Genomic DNA, 19,473 nt, shown 5'->3' on the forward strand with positions numbered 1-19,473 from the left:
CACATTTCCATCTCTGTCTTGGTTCTGAAAAGTATTTAAAATCAGGATTCTGTCCTGGGCTGGCAAAAGATATATGGACACCCCAGCCAACAGCCAAACCAAGTTAGTCTTTTGAAGTTCTCCCTGCTCCTATCCCTTTCTTTCACTGAAGATAAAGCACACAGTCAGTGAGACTTAATTTCAGCTGAAAGCTCTCACTACATACTGTGCTCCATCCTTACATGAATAAATCCTTGAATCTCAAAATGAGATAGGAGCGTGACTTACCATCTAGTAGTTCTAGAGTAACTGAGGGATCTACATATTCCCACCAATGTTTTCCATCAGTTGATACTGGAATCTCCCAGTTGGACCACTTGCAGGCCAAGTGAATGCACACACATGCTATCACTGTGGGCTTGTACTGAAGACAGAATGTGGTAAGATGAAGGCTGTTGCACAAATTTCGTAACGAGGAACCAAAGGAAATCAAACATGTAAAACAGAAAACCCAAACAAATCAACCATTAACATACAGAATAAGATAGCTTATCGATCAACAGCAGTTAAACATTTTATTGAATAAGTTCCTAAGATATCTTACTGCCTGAAGAAAACAAAGGGCAGGACATTTATCTGGTAGAAAAGTTTGTTTTTGCTACTAAAAGCCTGATGAACAGTAAATAAATTTACCAATTAATCTATTGTACTTAAGTACTTAAAAGGGCAGTATAATATGGTGAATTAAAATTCTGCAGTAGAATGCATAGAGCTGATGGTGCAGTCCCTGAATGAGACAATCAGAAGGCCCCCAGCAGTTCCACAGTAGCCAGGTGAGTTATTTGTGGGCTTTGCTTTCACCAGGCCTGCATTTGTGACCTTGTCTTCAGCTTCCAGCACCACAAATACATTGGTTCACTTTCACTGCTTTAGCATAACTTCTCTTAACAGCTGCTTAAGTACAGAACCTTGCCCATCAAGGAACCACCAGGATTTATTTGTTTATTTAGAACAGTTCTAATAACCAGTGGATACCATTTAAAAATGGTATCTACACATAATGTAATCCTCTTAAATAAAGATTAAAGTAGTTTTGCAAGAGGAAAACTGAAGTAATCAAGAAATCAAGACTAAAGTCTGCTCTCTAATTCTTTCTATGACAGGCTATTCTACAAAACACCCACTTGAAATCCTAGAACTATAAATTTATCTAAGTACTTAAGTTTTAAAACTATATATTAAGATTAAAGAGCTGTTTCTAAAACAAATAACATTGGGCTAGTACTAGTCTATCTAAAAAGAAAAATCATCTAGTTGAAAATACCTTAGGCCCACTAGAATTTTATAAGTTAAGACTGGATTAATATACTTAAAGTTAAGAGAAAACTGCCATTAACTACAAGTGTAAACTAAAAATAGTTTTGTACTTACCAAGATGCTCGGATTTCTAGGTTAAGTTTATCTCTTTGTAATCTTTAGCTGCTATTCAGGCTACCAATTTTAGACTTATGCACTCACAATCGAGAAAAAGTCATCAGAAAGCACCACTACACTTCTCATTGTGCATTTAAGCCCTTTGTGCCGTCAGGCCCTTGTCCAATACACCGCACTGCAGGTGGGGAGGTACCACCACTGGAGGTGGCCCAGTCCCCCACTGCAACAAGGGTAAGACACATCAGGGGGCCCTGCAGTAAAGGAAGCTATAGTGTGCTACAACAGTGCAACAAAGAGGTTCAGGATAACAACCTGTTGGTAGCCATGAAATAGGATGTCTGTGCCAAATCCTTGCTTGCTGTAAGAAAAGAAAAACAGGGAGATTAAAGATCTGCGCAAACTTGTCAGGTTCATCCCAAAATTTAAGCAGTTTTACCTTCCAAAAATCACTGCTGGGTATTTCCAAAGTACTGATCTAGCTTTAGCTAAATAGCCTTTAAAATAACCTTTTCTGAGACACACTCAGTACTGGAGCTGGAGCTGTCATTCCTTTCAGTGCCCCTCCCTCCCCCTGCACAGCCCACAGGACAGCTCCTCTCTGCTGATGCAGATGCATCCCTCCAACCCCTGACAGGTGAGCACTCTCCTCTGGGAAGCGCTGCTTCCCCAGCCTCACCTGCAGGGGATCCCTGCTTTCACCTGGGAGTGCAGCAGGCAGTCAGTCCCAGCCAATTCCCAGCACAGTGCTCGTCCTGCTCTTGGAGAGGGGCATGGCAGGAGACCCTCCCACCTCCCTGGAAACAGCCACCTCTCTCCCAAAGCCCTGGAACACAGCAAGCCCCCAAGCTACGCGGGGGGAAAAAATCAGTTTTCTGATCCTTCTAATTAAGAGCACTGTAGTCATAACATTTTGCTCTCTATTTGTTAAACCTACGGCAAAGCTTCGACAGGAAACAGACAAATTCATTTGAGTTAGTCAGAAAAAAAACACTGACACAAACCACAGGACTGCAACATGCCAGAAATTAAAAACTGACTTGGGCTGTTACAGCCACAGAGTGCTGACCCCTAGAGTGACACCCCAATGCTCCTCACTCAGGTAAGAGAACTTACTGTAACATGCATTTAATGGAATAGCTGGGCACAAGGGGCTTAACCGCAGATTGAATGCAGCCTTCATTGAATTCTTACTTTGACACTATCACTTGAAATCACTGCTACCTGCAGAAAGCGTAGTGTTGAATTTTATATCAAAGGCAATACTTTTAAACTTTAATTTTAATAATAATATTTCTATAAAGTTTGAGAAATAGTACTGTGGCTTTTAAAATTTAGTTTTTAAAAAGCATATTAAAACATGATTTAAATAAACTTCTAATAATTGCCAAGGAATAAAATTCAGATTTCTCTTTATGCTACACAGCTAGGTAGTGCCATAATCTGAGAAGAATGTGGAAGTTGCAAGGTAACAGGATCTGTTCCTACACACAAATTCTACTAATCCATAATAATCAAAATGTGAACTGACAATGTGTTATACTATAATATTTAGTTTGCACGCTGTAATGGTAATTGCATGCCAAAAAACTAAGGAGTTCAACCTCTCCTTCCGAACCAAAATAAAATAAGGTAGAATTACCAAAAAAAAAAAAAAAGGTGAGATGAGACCGTCATAACAAATAAAAATACACAACGGTTGAGTAAAACTGAAATTGATGTCTTGCTCTTCATTTTTCATCAAAGCAATGCCTAAAGGATCTTCAATGATTTATATGCTCTGTAAAGTTACATGTTTGAATTAAAGGAGCAAGATCAAGAAGCATCTCTACTCTCACTGAAATATCTCTTTTGAATAAGGAAGAAAAGCAGATGCCAGAAAACTTCTATTTAACATCAGCTTGAAAGATGAGTAAATCAAAACACATACCTGGAAGAAAAGAATCACATCTTGAAACACACATTTTAGCCGTAATCAAAAATTACTGTGCTAAATAAATCGATACTATAAGTAGTATGATTCTGTTTCAACTTATTTACAGCTAAATAATAATTACTGCCAAAAGCAACAAGAAATTTCAGCTCACAACTAAAGCCTTTGATAACACAAGGCACAACTGAAAATATCTGTCCCAAACTGTTCCATGTAGGGCAGCTTTGGTTTAGCAGAATCCATCAGTGAAATTAAATCTAATGAATTTTGGTTCCTATATTTTGGTGGTTTATTCCCATTATAGTAGTGGAAAGTGCATCTCCAAAATTTAAATCGTCTTGAAGCAGAGGCTAAAACAAGCCAGCAGAGCTGCTCTTAAAACTCACAAGCCGCAGGACCGATGGCTACGACACCAGCCGTGAATGACCAGTTTAGATTTTAGCATTCAGGAATGATTTAAAACATCCATCCTGTCTCACTGCTGCAGAAGCAGCCATAAGACAGGGATCAGTGAAACAGTCATTAATATTTTGAAACAGGACTTGCTGTCTTACACACCTCCTGAAAGACTGTCTCCAAGAAACTGCCAACTGGAAACAAAAAAGCTTTTTATTTGGCATAGCCACACAATTCAACTGCTTGCAATTCCAAGATACCTGAGTCTTTTCTTCAACACAGCTTATCTTGGATCTTGGGATGCTCATGAAAACGTGACTGCCAAGTCCCCATTAGGAGCTGATATTTGGCTATGCCTGGACCCTGACAAGGTGTGAGCATTCCCCAGGAAGAGGAGATTGCAGATAAGCCAGTCAGCATCAGAAGAGAGAAGCTTGCTGAAGTCCTTCTGGCAAAAGCAAAAAGCCCCAGGCTCTGAGCAGAGGGATGCTGGAGGGTGCCTGCTGTATCTGGAAAGGGCTGGAGGAGGCCATGGTGTAGGCATTCAGGTCTGAGCAGTCCTGGTGGCTTTACTTTCTTGAAAGTACTGAAGGCTTGAGAACAGGCCCATAAAAGCCTGGAGGTCAAAGTTCAGAATGGGAAGGCAGCCTGTAGCAGTGCTGGAGTGCAGCTGGTGTTTCACATCTTTCCACACCATTAAGATTTAAATTTTCCTCATGAGAATAGCCTCTGAAAAAGCTGATGCATTTTTCACTTCCTCTTCTGCTGACTTTGTCTTTCTCAGCCTGATTTAAGCAATGGCATGTGCATACAGATACTATGGGATATTTCAAGGATTTGACAGTGCAATTTCCACAAAAGATTAGTAAGGATAATGGGTGTTCAAGATACCTGATAACCTGCAGTGTAGCGAGAACAATCCTAGAAATCCTTGAGATCTCATCTTCAGTTCCAAAAGGCTGTGTTCCAACACAGAGAAAGGAGTGACTGAAGACTTCCCAAGATGGAGATGAGGATACAGATTCCAAGTTTCACCAGAAGCAGGCTGAGAACAGACTGATTCTGCACCACAGTTTAAAAGGACCGTGCCACAGTCTTGGCACCAGAGCAGTTTCACTGCTGATCATTCAGCTAATGTTGAAGGCAGCAAGTTTCAAAGCCAGAACAGTTTTTGGTGTTTTGGTGGGGTTTTCCCCCCTTTTCTTTTTTCCTTTCTTCTCTTCACTACTGGAGTATTCTTGGAATGGGCACTGAAGCTTGTTGATAGGCCCTCACATATCCACTGCCTTCAGATTCCTTGGACCTGTGGGATCCTAAGGAATGATGGTCCTGTCTCCTCTTCTCAGTCTCTTGACACTGAGGAAGAATGGTGCAGAAAAAATACTAAGCCCACACCATTTTCCTTGTCTGCTATACTGACCAAACTGCAAAGATGGAACAATTTCATTAAGCCATGAGTCTCTGAACACAGAGGGAGTAAATAGATATTGTATGCCTAAATAGATATTGTATGCCTGAACATCATGAATCATTATCTATCCATCCAGTCACCCCTTCTCTGCAAGGATCTGGGTTGTCTAATAACACCTTCAAAAAGGCTTTCAGTCTTACAGAAGAACTCATTTTTTTCTTTAGTTGTATATTGAAGCAATTCTATTTATTTGCACCAATTTCCACTTACTAGTTCATCTTCAGCTTCCAGCAATTGATTCTGGTGTGCCACTGCCAGACTAGACAGTCTTCTGACAAAGGACTTGGCTGAAATTTTTGAGCATCATCAACACAACCTGGGTTTTTATTTTTTCATTTTATTTTTAAAGGGGATAGCTTACAGCTTAATAACAGGTAATATTGACTGCATAAAACAAACTACCCTGGATGCAAGACAGCAAAAAAGTGATGGAGAGAATCAGCCATCCTCTGAGGCACTGCAGTTTAGTCAGCCAAAGGGCCCTTTCCCACCACCTGACAATGCAGTGCACAAACCCCTAAGTCTACACTTGCAGACCTCAGCTAACTTTGCTGCCTCTTTTTTGATACTCTGTCAGACATTACATTCCTTCCTTCTTCCTCTCTCCAAACATGCAGTTGGAGGTTTTAATCACAACAGGCTTGGATAAGTTAATCACTTTTATTCAAAAAAGGTATCTCTGCCTTCTGAAATGGTGCTTTTTGTCCAAGATGACATTACCAGAACTGGATGAAGTAACCTTGGATTTCTCTAACCTCTCAGTCAATCCCTCTAACACTAAAGGTTTAACACTGACAAATCTCAGGTAAATTTCGAAAGCTTCAGGTCTCAGATGTCTGAGTGTTGCATCTACTGACATTGAAAACCTACTGTCCAATAAATAAATGTTCAGGGTAGAAAACTACCACCATGTCATTGAAGATAATCACTGTGCCCATGGGCCCATCTCTTTGTCCTCTCAACACAAAACCAATGGTCCATGGCAGTTATTCTGTCCTTGCTTGACTTGCACGCATGACTTCACATTTCATGCCTTATGTTTCAAATTAATTAATTAGGCTCCTTTTTCTTATTTTAATATGAGGTATTCAAATCTTGTGCCCACAGTCTACACCATTCCTAGGGACACATGCTCCCAAGGATTCCATACACACACACTAAGGAGCACACCTCCCTCAGTGAGCAGGTTTTCAAACATCAGACATTACATTCACTGTGCACCAGCCCTTGAGCTACGTGGGCTTTCAGCCCACACTGAAGTCTTCAGATTTCAAGACTTTACATCACTTTAGACTTCTAAGTATTTTTTCAAGCCTGCTGACATTAAATGTGTCACTGAATATTTTAAATTATTAAATAAAATTAAATATTAGTTTAAAGATGTCAAATTAAAAAATTCACAGTATCTTCAAAGTATGAATTTTGTCAGTACAAAAAATTAGCTTACAAAACACAGAGGGAAAAGCTGAACTGCCTCAGAGTGGTATCTACCCTTGATGAAAGGAAATCCACTTTGTGCAGCAGTGTGCCTGTAAGCTTGAGTGACACACACTGATGTGGAAATCTTGAGGCGATACATTGCCCCCACCCCTCCCCACAGCCCCAAACACCAAACAGAAGCACAGGGGCTCCCCAAAACAGTAAAATGTGCTCACATTTACAGTGACCAACAGCTAAGAAAAACCAAAGTAAAACCCTACAGAGCAGCTGGTGCAGACTACTGAGACTTCAGGTGCAACTGCAGTCATGCACCAAGTCACAAACAAATCTGGGCAGAGAGAGATTCATTATCTCATATCAAGGATAGCAATAAAACTGAAGACACTACACCAGGAAGCTACAGCAATAAGACACTCTTCCTTAAAAGAACACCATTAATTCCAGAGTTACTACAGACCAAATCTAGTTAACAGGATTAGGTTGTACCTAACTTTCATATATTTTTAGAGGGAGAAGAAAAAACACCGAAAACTTAGAAGCACTTATGCCTTTTTCACTGCAAAACCAGCTAATGACTAACATTTCTAATCATTTCACAACACTTTTTCCTTAAGAAACATAATTAAAGTGAAAAGCTTATTTTAGATGCTTTTAAAACTGATTCCTAATTTTTTTCATCCTACATCTTATAAGGGGGTGTTTTAATCTTTTTTTAAAGCTCCAAAAAGAAACCAATTCAGGAATTAAAGATGTGCCAAAATGCCACAAAAAATACAGAGAACAAAACAGGTTTCTAGCCAGTCACACTAGTGAGCTGCATACAAGGTACAGGATATGTTTAACTAAAGGCTTGGGGTTTTGTGCTACCATCCAGAACAAGTAGGGACACACTGCTCCAGAAAAACAATTAGTCACACCTATTTGCATGTGACAGCCAACTTGCTGTGCACTCTCTTTATCCCTCAGTCCATTACCTTTGAAGAGTTTCTAAGACAAAAAGCTGGCATTAGCCATCAATGGGTAAAACTACTTCAGAGTCAAAGTCATCAGCCCAGAATGACACTATGGATCTGGCCAATCAGTTTGCAACTGCTTCTGTCATTCCAGAACACACGGAAGAGGTACTATTAAAATCAAAGCTAATAAGAAAACAAAAAAATTATGAAGGACAGAGGACTGGACTCTATGAATCTCTAAAGGTTAAGATCAAACTTTTAATAATTAATTTTAAATATAATTGGATAACATAGTTGGTGAAAAATCATATTAGACATTATTTTCAAATTTTACTAGAAAGTTAAAAAAGGACTTACAGAAGTGGTTAAAAGTCACTGACCTCTCACTAACTGTGTACATTTCACAACATCTGTGTGTGGATGTTCAATGGTAATCTCAAAACCTGAGGAGTTACAAAAACATTTTAGAATTATACATTTGCATCTGTAAAATAAAAAGCAAACTGAAGTTTCCCCGCAGACCTAAAATACTTGCTAAACCTTTGAACTGCAGAATAAGTAACACAATTTAAGTACCTTTTTTTTACCTATTCATACTTTTGAATGGCAGATGGTAAAGCCACTTTGTAATCCATTACTAAAATATTCCTCCAGTAATCTCAAATCCTGTATACACATGAATTGGTAAATTACTATCTTTTCAAAGCTGAATATATCTGAACAATTTCTACCAAGTTAAAAATTTGTCAGTTAAAACTGTACTGCAAACACAATGAAATATGTGTGTGCATGTATACTTTAATTTCTAGCACTTAAACATGTTGCATGTATGAAATCAGAATTAAGTCCATTTGTAGATCGGTGACTTAAGAAACAGTTCTTGGTTTATGACACTGTTTTAAGAATTAGGTCACTACTGTGAGCTATTTTTTTAACAATACCCCAAGTGGTATTTAAGAATATCTGAGCAAGTCAGTGTTCTCAGGCCTCTGGCTGTAATTGTCTCTGTGGTATTTTAGTCAGAAGAGTGCCTTGACAGAACATTCCACTTCAAATCTTGGAATCATCTGAATCCATTAAATGGTTACACTACAAATTGTGTTGTTCAAACTCAGCAGCTGCTCAATTACATAATATCCTGCTATAGAAAGGCAGAATGGGGAAGAGCATTGGATACAAAGCTGTTTCCAACTGCTTCAGTTTATACACACAGCCACAGCCTACAACACCATGTTACTTTATGGGAAGAAATGTCAATGTAATTACTACTTAGAGTAAAACCTATTTGGAAGCCTACACATTTCTAACTCAAACTGTCAGAAACATCTCTTTCACAAGTACAGACACACCTTTCTTCTCTGCAGTGAACACAGCAGAACTGCTAACACCAAACTAAATTCACAGGTCAGAAGTTACACAGGAAAACAGTTAAATTCTAGTGTACCAATAGCCCATCAAAAATCCAGTTATTTGGGTCCCATTAGCTCTTTCTTCATGGCAAGTTAGCTGCACAGGAGGTATTTAGAAAGACATACCTAAAGTTTGAAGCATTATTGTTTCAAGTATAACCAGCTCTTGGGCTTGCTGAAGGTATGCCTGAAACAAACAAACAGAGAGGTGAAGACACAGCCATCGATTGCCTCAGAACTTCATTCACACACTCCCTCTGGTACAGCACTGGCCACACAAGACCAGTACCCAGCCAGTGAGCACTGACAGTTCACAACACTTCACACTGGGGTCATTTTCTTCCAACAGTACAAGCACTGCTACAAATTCAGGTCCACCTCCCTGCCTTTCGCTGGAAGATTAACTTGGTCTGGATATCAGACAATCGATTCCAGCAAAGCATTTTTGGGAGGTCAGGTGGGTGCCCTAAAAATTTCAAGATGGAGCAATCTCTTCAAGTTTCATAACAAATAAGTGAGTCTTTAAGAAAGTGCATTAAGTAATAGAAAGACTTATGTGGTGTAAAAACAAAGGCTTTTTTTTTAATAGGCTCCAGACAGCAATAATCCAGCAAGACAATGTAACAAATCATTAGACGAAATGTCATATTTCAAACCATGTATCTTTGAAACCATAACTTCCACCTACATCACTCTTTGTATCCAGTTGTGGCTCTTGAGGATGAAGACATGCATTTGCTACTTTAATAACATGTTCAAGTTTCCGTGGCTGTTCTTCCACTTTTGCAGCCAAAAACAATGCCGTGGGAGACATTATCTGGAGAAGAAAAACGTGTATTTTTAAACTTTTTACAAGCAGGATTTGAATTTCTATGGAGTCTAAACTAGCATAGAAAAAGTTTAAGAAGCTGGATTTGTGGCTTTTTTCCCCAGTTTCGAAGTCATGCAAGGCAACAAAAACATAACTAGTCATGTTTTATTTTGTAACTGATGCAATCCTCTCAGCAGTGCAAGGAAGGAGTAGCATAATGTTAAATTATATTTGTGAGTAAGATGTCTGAGGTCAAACTAATTCTAGTTCAACATAAAAAAAAAATATTTTGGCCCAGAAGACTTAGTCACAGTAGAACAGGCTGTTTCAAGTTAAATATACTTCGTGAGAAAGTTCATCCAATTTCTTGCACAGAGCGAGTCACTACACCATCTTTTCACTAAAACAGCTGATCACAAGTTCTGTTAGCATTTAATTCTCCCAAAGAGTGAGAAACTTTGTAGAGAACTTTAATAAAAACAGCTTGCTATATAAACATAAGCTCTACAAGTAAAAGAAAATTTATATATACCCATATATTCTTAGAAACTTTACTATATGCCCAGCAGTACTTGGAGAACAAAGCATAAGAATTTGTAAAACATCACTTATATCAAATGTTAGTAAAGACTAAACATTACACTTAAAGATGAAAATTTTTATCAAACTCTAGGTGTCATAAGGTAGCAGTTCAGTATCACCTAAGAGTTAGCTGTGAAGTAGAATTTTGGTGCCTGTTGTCAGCTAGAGTAACTGATGCGTGCAGACAGAACACAGCAAACCACAAAGCACTGATGCATTGGGGTCTCTTTGCATGCAAAAGCTGCCCATGTTAACCAGGAATTAAAATGGTACTAGAAATCATCTAGACATAAGCTGATCAAAATGGTTAAAATTAAGCCAGTATAAAGCATGTATTCTGAGAGACTGAAATAGCTGCTTCCTGAGTATTTAATTAATGCATGGTGCAAGCAGTGCAGGTATTGGATTTCTCATTCAATACCTAAACAGAACTAGGCTAAATAGGAGGCATAGCCTCCCCAATGTCAAATTTGCTTTTATTGCCAGTAAGCAGCCCTTTTCTATGCCAAAATGAAACATTTGGTATAAAAATTTACAATATATGCCAAACTGCAACAAACTAATTAAGCATTTAAGGGATTAAATTTCAGAAGCTTTCAAATGTACTGAGAGTACTTTTTGCATCCTTGAATCACTTTGAAATGTCTGCTTGGATCTTAAGTAAAACTTTAAAGCTGGCAGACTTGAAAACTGACACCCTGGTAAGGCAATACCCTTTGATGAGTAGAAGTGTGCCATGAGAAATCTAGCAAAAAATCTCAGTCTATAAAAACCAACCACCCAAAACAAGTCACAGGGAGCAAATTCTTTTACCAGGGAGACAAGAATCCCTGTTTTCTTTTTAAGAATCTTGTAACCTAAGCCTGATGAACAAATGAAATAAAAACCCAAAGTGAAGTGTTGCTGAACAAGGCCATATTAGCACTGTCATTTAATACTTCTGATGATTCCTATCCCCATTGCTTGAAGTAATGATTTGAAATTCTGGAAGGAATTTTCTTTGCCAGGGACATACTACTTGAAACGTGCCTCACACTGGGAGATAAAACTTTTAAACAGTAAATGTGATGGAAACACTTTCTGGAGTTCAGAAAGTGAGAGTATCAACAGCTCTGAAGTGGCAGAAAATGCAGATGATGTCAGCACACACAGGCATAACCCAACACACACACATCATATAAAGGTAGTTTACAGAACTCAATTTTCAACAACTGCCATGGCTGAAAACATTTCCATTTCACAGAGGCATTATCTGAACCAAGTCACCAATGACGGCACAATTCAATCATCAGCAAATTCTCACCCACTCTTACTCTGTCTGACTGCACCAAAGTTCTACTTCTTTCCAAAAAAGCACCATCAGGCTGACTTCAGGATCTCTTCTGATTTACTGAAGGAGATCACATCTGGCCAGGAAGTCTCCACACAATTCTGGTCTCCAAGACCTTACACAAAACATAGCTCTGGAGGCTGATTAAGTCAAGCTGATTAACTGTCATTTAACTCTGGTTTGTCAGAAATCTATCTACAGCCCAATTAACTATTTCCTTATAAAAAAAAGAAATGTTGGCTTCTGGCCAAAGAATTTCAGGTCTCTGTCTTATCTAGGACAAGGGTTCTCACTCCCAGTTTAGAGTAGGCCATTATTTTTAGCTCCCTTGGTATTGATTCAGAAAAACAGACATCCTAAGTAAAATTCCAGACTTGGCACAAATGTAGCTTTAGTGAACACACCCTGCTAAGTGTATAAGTGGAAAAGTTACTCAAATGCTTTCATTCATTTCCAATTACCAAAAATGGCAAAAAACCCAAGCAAAGTGGAACAAAAAAAGCAAAATTAAAGAAACGTACTTGACAAAGCAGTAATACATTTCCTATACATAAATATCTTAATTTGATATCAACCAAAATAATTTAGAGTAATTATATGCTATGCACCCAAAATAGTCTTAAAAACTTTGAGAAATCTTCAGAACACATGTGATATATGATATTAAATCCCACTTTATTACTAGCTGAGAATCTCGGAAACCAAGTCCCACAGAAACAGGAAAAAACCCCAAAACATAAGAGCCTTGTTAACACAATCCAAAACCAGTATACAGCAAGTTTCATTTGGAACTGTGGTACAAGTCCTTTTTCACTTCAAAAGTTCAAGGCAGTGTAAAGACAAAGGCATTCAGAAAAATCTCAGAACACATCAGCAGCATGCATGTATTTTTCTGAGATCTCCCTCTCCCTTCTAATGCCAATATTTGTATGGTTTTAGATTTGATCCAGTTTAACCTAAGACATTGTTTCCAGTCTATGAGTTTTTTTGTGTTTCAAGTTTGAACACAAAGAGCTGTGAGGAATTTTTTTTATTATAACCAGGAGCTCACATTGCATAAAAGCAGTAAATATGTTAAATTGCAATATTAAAACCAGAACTGAAGTGTCCAAAACAGCCTCACAGGCGCTTGAAGAGTATTATGAAAGTTTCAAGAACTTTGCAAAACTGCAAAGTCATCTCTTTAATACTGTGATTTGGACAAGGCACAAGGAAGGGAATACAGAAGGACTGGAAACAAAACACCCTCCACATAACTCACCTACCTTCCACTTGAAGGAAAAGAATTCCTCATGCAGCCTTTTTTAGGGTCTTCAATAAGTTCCACTGCATGTCACAAAAGCCCCTTGACATCATCAAGACTATTTTCAACTGGCTGTTTGGTATTCCACATAATTTCTAAGGATTATATTTAAAAACTACAGCTACCATTTGGATGCCTTACCTCCCATTGCCAGCATATGAAGCATTTTCCCCCCTTTCTGTTCTTCAAATCAGTGTACTGAGGAATGAGCATCTAAAAGAACTATTTGCTATACAACAATGTAACACACCCAAGCACTATAGAAACAGTATTTGCAAAAGAATTTTATTTTTGAAGATATTTTAAAGTATAATAGGGAGGCTACTACTGTCTATAAAAAGCCAGCAAGCTCCCTCCCCATCCCAATATTAGCACAGACTAACTTTATACTCAGTAACCCAAAGTTCCTATGCCCTGGTCAGCAATGTAGAAAGAATAATTTGTGCTGAGGACATCCACAGTAGCTCCTGTCATTTGCATAGCCAGGGAAATTAGTAGTCAGGGCATTCAATTCTGCTTCCCAGAATTAGTAAAGCAAGTTTCCATCCTCACTGGGGCACAGCAATCTTACAAGGACTTCGCCTGCCTTGACTGCAACATCAAAACCTCAATTCTTTCTTCTTTCTTCTGTGCAAGTACTCTGTAGGTAATCCAGAGCAACTCATAAGTAACTTGCTAGCTCACAGAAACTTCACAAAAAAAGGGATATTTGGTCATTAGAGCAGTACATGTAATACATTCTCAATGATCCAAGACTACATCAGCTGGTACATTCCACCCCTGTGGCTCTACAGACTGGAGATACTGTTGGGAATTCTATTCCTTGTTCACAGATGACTCAAACTCCCGAAAGCCTGTAAAATGGTTTAGCAGTAACTTATATTGAAGAAAAAAACCCCATAAAATTAAGGTAACGTCTATTCAGCAACTGAGCTTCCAGTACAAGCCCTGTTTGTTAACAATTAAGAGCATGTCACCTACACGACATACATGTATATTTGTATAACCTGGCAGTTAAACATGATGATAAATGTGCAAGTGCTTATTACCAGACTAAAAATATTAATCTACCAATAAAACAAAACAACACAGGCCACATTTTTTCAGCTGAAGATCACAAGGCATTCTGACTAATGGCCATCTAATTTTCTAGCCCCAGCATACAGATTCCTTCCTGCCATGGATAAACAGCACCACGTGCACACAACAAAGAAATAGTAGAGATATACTGCATATGCTGTAGGATAGCTTATTTAGGTCTTACCTTTGAGACTGCCAGTACCTTACTATTCCTCTCTAAGGGTTACTTTCTTCTTGCAGAGATGAATATTCTTGGCATTGTTTAGTGTGACAAGTACTCTGGAGATTCGATATTGATTATTTATTAGAGTTCTTGGCTTTTGCTTTCTCTACAGAGGACCTAATGGATGGTTTGGGAGTATTTTAAAAGTGACTCCCTTCACTGAGACCCTCTTAACCCTACAGAATTGTAAAAAGAAAACGCTCTTGCCCATCAGTACATACATAAAGCCATTCTCTGGCATTTTGCTCATTAATAATTACAAAAAGGAGTTCAGCAAGAATCAGTACTGATGTACAACCTGGAGTTCACTTGCTTTTAACTTTGAACATTATTACCTGAGAATTAATTAAACAGTACACTTCTCTCCCCTGTAATTGTTGCAGTTTCCATGGCATTCTGCCCTTACATAGCTTACTTGTGAATTTTAAGACTCCTAATTTAACTTAAGCCATAGTTTTCATATAAAGAGCACTATACATTCAAACACTACCGTGCTGCCAGTTCCAAGTGACTGCCATTTACCAGTACCCAGTGAAAACTCCAACACAGCAGCCACAGCTTCTTGCTGCCTAAATCTAGCCCAGATTACCAGCTGACAGTATAAAGGGTACTCCAGCAGGTGATAGAACAGGTATGTTGGGTATAAACACAGCAGCTCGACACTGAGCCATCTCTCCACTCCAAGCAGCTCCAGTTTATCAAGCCCACAAGCCATTCACAGTCCCAGAAAACTCTGGATGCCTCCCCAGCTCCAGGTTACTGCTACGTGGGCAGAACAGCAGCAGGAGGGGAGAAAGTGAAACTTGTATGAATGAACACTGCAGCTTTGCTAACAAGCTGCTGGAAATTTGAGTTTAGCTCAGATTTTGCATGAAAAATATTTATACATACTTCTGATATGTACCTACAAATGAATATGCATTTCCAGCTAAATAGATACCAAAGAAGATGCCCATTTACCCAGCCAACAATAAACAAATGCATGACAGAAGGAAGAGTGGGCTCTCCTTGCACCTCACTGTGTACCTGCCCCAACTGCAGACACTGCTAGGTTTGAAAGAGACTACCCCTTGGTAGATAAAGGTCTGCTCTGACTTAGACCTAACATCTGTCACAGCCTCAATATGTTTATTTTGTCATTACAAGACCTAAGAAAACTCATCCTTAACATTTAATAAAAAACCACTATCACTATTAACTGTTCTTCCTTAAAACAAACAAACCCCAAGAACACCTAGGCTACTATATTATTATTTTTCCACCTACTGCATCCTTTATTGGACAGTAAAAAAAAAAAAGCCTGACATTTCCAAGATATCTCCAGTTCCATACCTGTTACAATATTCCTCAATAATAGGTACAATTTTTACTGAAATATTCTGTTTTTAACAACACAGTCAACATGTCCAGCTTATTAGGTAAAACAAGATGACTTGTCATCAGATGTAAAAATTTTTCTTGTCTAATGTGATTTATCACACCACTTAAGACTAGACTAGCTGAAAGAATTTACACTGCCTCAGGAACAGCTACATAATCCACATGGATACATCACATAACCACATTATCATTGTCAGATACACCATGCCAGAACTTCCACTGACTTAACCAAGAAAAATGTGTGTTCCTACACATTAGCCTTTCAATCTTCAGCACATAAACACCAACCACATTTGAAACATCTAAATGTATTCTTCACACATCTGAAATGTGCTTGCTGATGGTGCCTTTTTATTTCGATGGCAGAAGATAAAATCTAATTGCCGCTAGTTGAAGTAATCCAAAGTTGAAAACAAGTATCATTACTGCTTCGAAACCACTGATAAGAAGTTAGAATGCCTAAAAACAAATCACACTTCACACTCCTGCATATAACACTTCTCAGTCACAACTGCCAAAATTATGGTTATGTTATTACCAAACATAAAGTCATACTTACATTTCGATTAAATTTTGTGAAGGAATGATGCATATAAAACCTGTGCATGTAAACAATTGCAGTATTTATCGTAAGCTGAGATCTGAAAGATTAAATGAAGGAAACACTACATATTAAGAAGACTGTCTACAAGAACTGAAAGCCATGCGCTTTCCACATCAATCACTGCTCTCAACATACTGGCTTTAGCTGAAAATGGATTAGGGACGTGACACTTCAGAACTTAACTGATATTAACACATCCTTAACTGATATTAACACGTATTCTTCCCATCTGCTTCGCAGACCATGTGGAGATTCCTACGCCAGGCTCCCCACAGTCACCCACGGAATGAAAACTCCTCAATGGGCGACATACACTGAAACACTCTCCCAAGTGCTTTTGTTTTGTTCCAGTTCAACTATTTCAGTAAGGGACTTGAGGGTTTGGCCTTGCTCTAATCGATTTTTTTTATTTTTTTCCTTTTAAAAATCACATTAAAGAATGGCTAAAGAAAAGTTGCGCGTTTCGGGGGAAACGGCAACTGGGATTTACTTTAGAAGTACCCCAAGCCGCAGCCACGGCCACAAACGCGGCTGAGAGGGCAGGTGGGGAGCCGAGTCCCTCACTCGCCGACAAAGAGCGCGGCGCGGGGGCTTCGCCAGGCTCCTCCTCCCATTCTGTGCCTCAGGCCACGGCTCCATCCCGCGGGAGCGCCGGCCGGGGCTGCGGAGCAGCGGCAAGGGTCCCGGGGAGGGCTCCCACCCGAGGGAAAGGGTTTCCCGCCGCCCCTCCACACGCGGCCCCCGCCGCCCTCATGCCCGTCCCGCCCGGCCCCGCTCGGATACACGTTGAGGCGCTGGCCCATATCTTGGATCAGGTTGGCCGCCTGCTGCCGGTACGAGAGCTCCTTGTCGGCCTCCACGCCGCAGCGCCGTGAGGGCGTGTTCTCCAGCTGCTCGCGGCTGAAGAACCAGCGCGAAGCGGCCGAGGAGCCACCGCCGCCCCGCGCCGCGGACCCCACGGAGCCCGCGCCCGCCGCCGCCATGACACCTCCTCCTACTCCGGCGCCTCCTCCCGCCGCCTCCATCGCGGCTCTCGCGAGAGCTCCCGGGCTCGCGCGCGCCCTCCGCCATAGAGTCTCGCGGCGGGGCGGCCGCGCGCCGGGCGGGTCACGTGGCCTGCAGGGGGTGAGGGTCTGGCAGTGGCGGCTGCGGGGTGAGGGCTCGTCGGGGTCGGGACCGGGCGGTCATGGAGCTGTGGAGCCTGGAAGGGACCTCTGAGGTCATCCCGTTCCACCGTCAGCCCTAACCCCTATGAACCAGTGAACCCATCGCCCAGTGCCAGGGTGGAACACCTTGAACACCTCCAGGGACGCTGACTCCACCACTTCCCTGGAAGACGTATTCCTTCGTCTGACCACCCCATAAGTGCTAACCTATGTCATACGATAGCTCAAATGTTTAATCTCGTACTGGACACGTTTATGCTTAATCAAGTGAAAGATAAAAATGTTAGATGTTCAGTACGTGCCACAACCATGCTGGAGTGGTTTCGTTCGCCTGAAGTTACATCACAATGAGTTCTTTTACAACTTCAGTGCCAATTTTATACAAGTGGTTGTAATCTTAGAACTAGACCCAACAGAATACTGATGAAATACACAGATGTAAAATGCAGCACAGACACGAATTGCCTGATCTTCCCAAATGTACATCATCTTTAAGATCCTGCATGTGCAGAGGAAATTTAACCTCAAAGACTTCTCATGTGATTAGTTGATCTTCGACTTCATATTTTTGTGTCTGTAACAATTGAGGTACAATGTTTTATCTTATTGTTTAAATCTCTGTGTAAATCTCGTGGAGTTTGGGTGTTAAACTTAGATTCTTTATTCCTGCAGTAATTGGTGAAGGAGTATTAAGAACGTTCTCATCTGACTGCAATTAGAATTTTACATTAGCTTTGTTAATGAAATGAAAAGATGGAGGGAAGATTATATATATATATATCCCTGTCTTAAAAATCTTAACGTACCAGGAACAGGTAGAATATCATTAAATAATGACAGTGAATAATGAATATGATTTATGAAGGGTATGCACATTAATTATCTCCCATGCAGGGTACTGCAATCACCCATTTAGTCACAGGTTAAAGTAATTAAATACTGTTCTTGCTATTGGAGAGGTTCCAGACCTTGGTCCCCAAAGATGTGACATTGCATTTTCACTAACGTAACTGGCTTCATTAATAAAAAAATTAAGAATTAATCAAATTAAAATGTATTGGAGGGATCACAATGTATTTTCCTCTTAAATCCATTTAAACATCTGTGAGATTCATGTATACTGAAGAGAAGTATGAGAATGAAATTGCCTTTTGACTCTGAAATGTAATTAAAACAATCTGGTTGAAAAATCATACATGCTGAAAACTCAATGCCTGCATGTGGATATTTAAATAAAAAATGTCAACAGAAGTCTCGTGAACCTGAGGACAATAAATATTGTTCGAGCTGTTTCCTGGCTCTTCTTTCTCTCTTGCATAAAAACTTGGTATTCTAAACCTCTGAGCTGCTGACTACTTCAGCTCCAACTACTTCACAAGCCACTTTTTTTTTTTTTTTTTTTTTGTGAGTTTGACACCATAAAGAAGGACAGAGCTTTCTTTGCTGTCCAATGGAGGCTGGGATCAGCAGGAACTGCTGATGTTCAACATCCTTCAGGTTCAGTCTGCGACAGCTATGGCCAGAGCTAAAAACAACTTCTGTCTAATACTGTTTTGCCTGGAACATTCCACGAGTGAGCAGAAGAATGGTGACACCACACATAGCCAGCCAATGTTCCCATGAGAACAGGGTCTGTAAGTGCTAATCTGCATTTTTCTGACTGCTACAAAATTCTCTTGGGGGTAGGATGCCTGTGCACTCACTGGATAATAATGAAAACCTGATTCAATCAATTGTCTATAAAGCAAAGCATCTTTCCATTCCTGTAGCAGGACTCAAGCTAGGTGGAGCATTATCACTTCAGCATTTAAAGTATACTTTAAATCCTTACTTTTAGTAAGCATTTTGTAAGGAACAGAACATTAACCCACACTATTGCCAAACACTGGTATTTATTACTAGTGACAATGGCACACCATGTATTACCCACATAAACACATTATTTCTGCACTACAACCATATTGTTCAAATTGTTTCTG

General features: G+C 39.8%; 1 protein-coding gene across 7 annotated transcripts in view; it reads right to left on the reverse strand.

The window, feature by feature from the left end:
• The window catches only part of CCNT2 (cyclin T2), a 25,952-nt gene extending 8,602 nt beyond the window's left edge, over positions 1-17,350 (reverse strand). The window contains exons 1-7 of one of the 7 annotated variants that reach the window (XM_005519612.3): positions 17,112-17,350; positions 16,284-16,365; positions 9,704-9,832; positions 9,142-9,202; positions 7,987-8,049; positions 1,726-1,771; positions 268-431 (exon numbers count right to left, since the gene is read on the reverse strand). In XM_005519612.3, coding sequence (XP_005519669.3) covers positions 268-431; positions 1,726-1,771; positions 7,987-8,049; positions 9,142-9,202; positions 9,704-9,832; positions 16,284-16,365; positions 17,112-17,311 — 745 coding nt within the window. In that variant the 5' untranslated portion in view covers positions 17,312-17,350. Of the gene's footprint in view, positions 1-267; positions 432-1,725; positions 1,772-2,526; positions 2,635-3,901; positions 3,924-3,999; positions 5,151-7,986; positions 8,050-9,141; positions 9,203-9,703; positions 9,833-16,283; positions 16,366-17,111 lie in introns of those variants that run through there. The other 6 variants (XM_005519613.3, XM_088058820.1, XM_088058819.1 and 3 more) reach the window with 6 other exon arrangements.
• Positions 17,351-19,473: the final 2,123 nt, after the last annotated feature.

The sequence above is a fragment of the Pseudopodoces humilis genome, chromosome 8 (assembly GCF_049639895.1).
Source record: "Pseudopodoces humilis isolate 2021_Gansu_Grassland_sample_001 chromosome 8, ASM4963989v1, whole genome shotgun sequence".
Taxonomy (NCBI): domain Eukaryota; kingdom Metazoa; phylum Chordata; class Aves; order Passeriformes; family Paridae; genus Pseudopodoces; species Pseudopodoces humilis.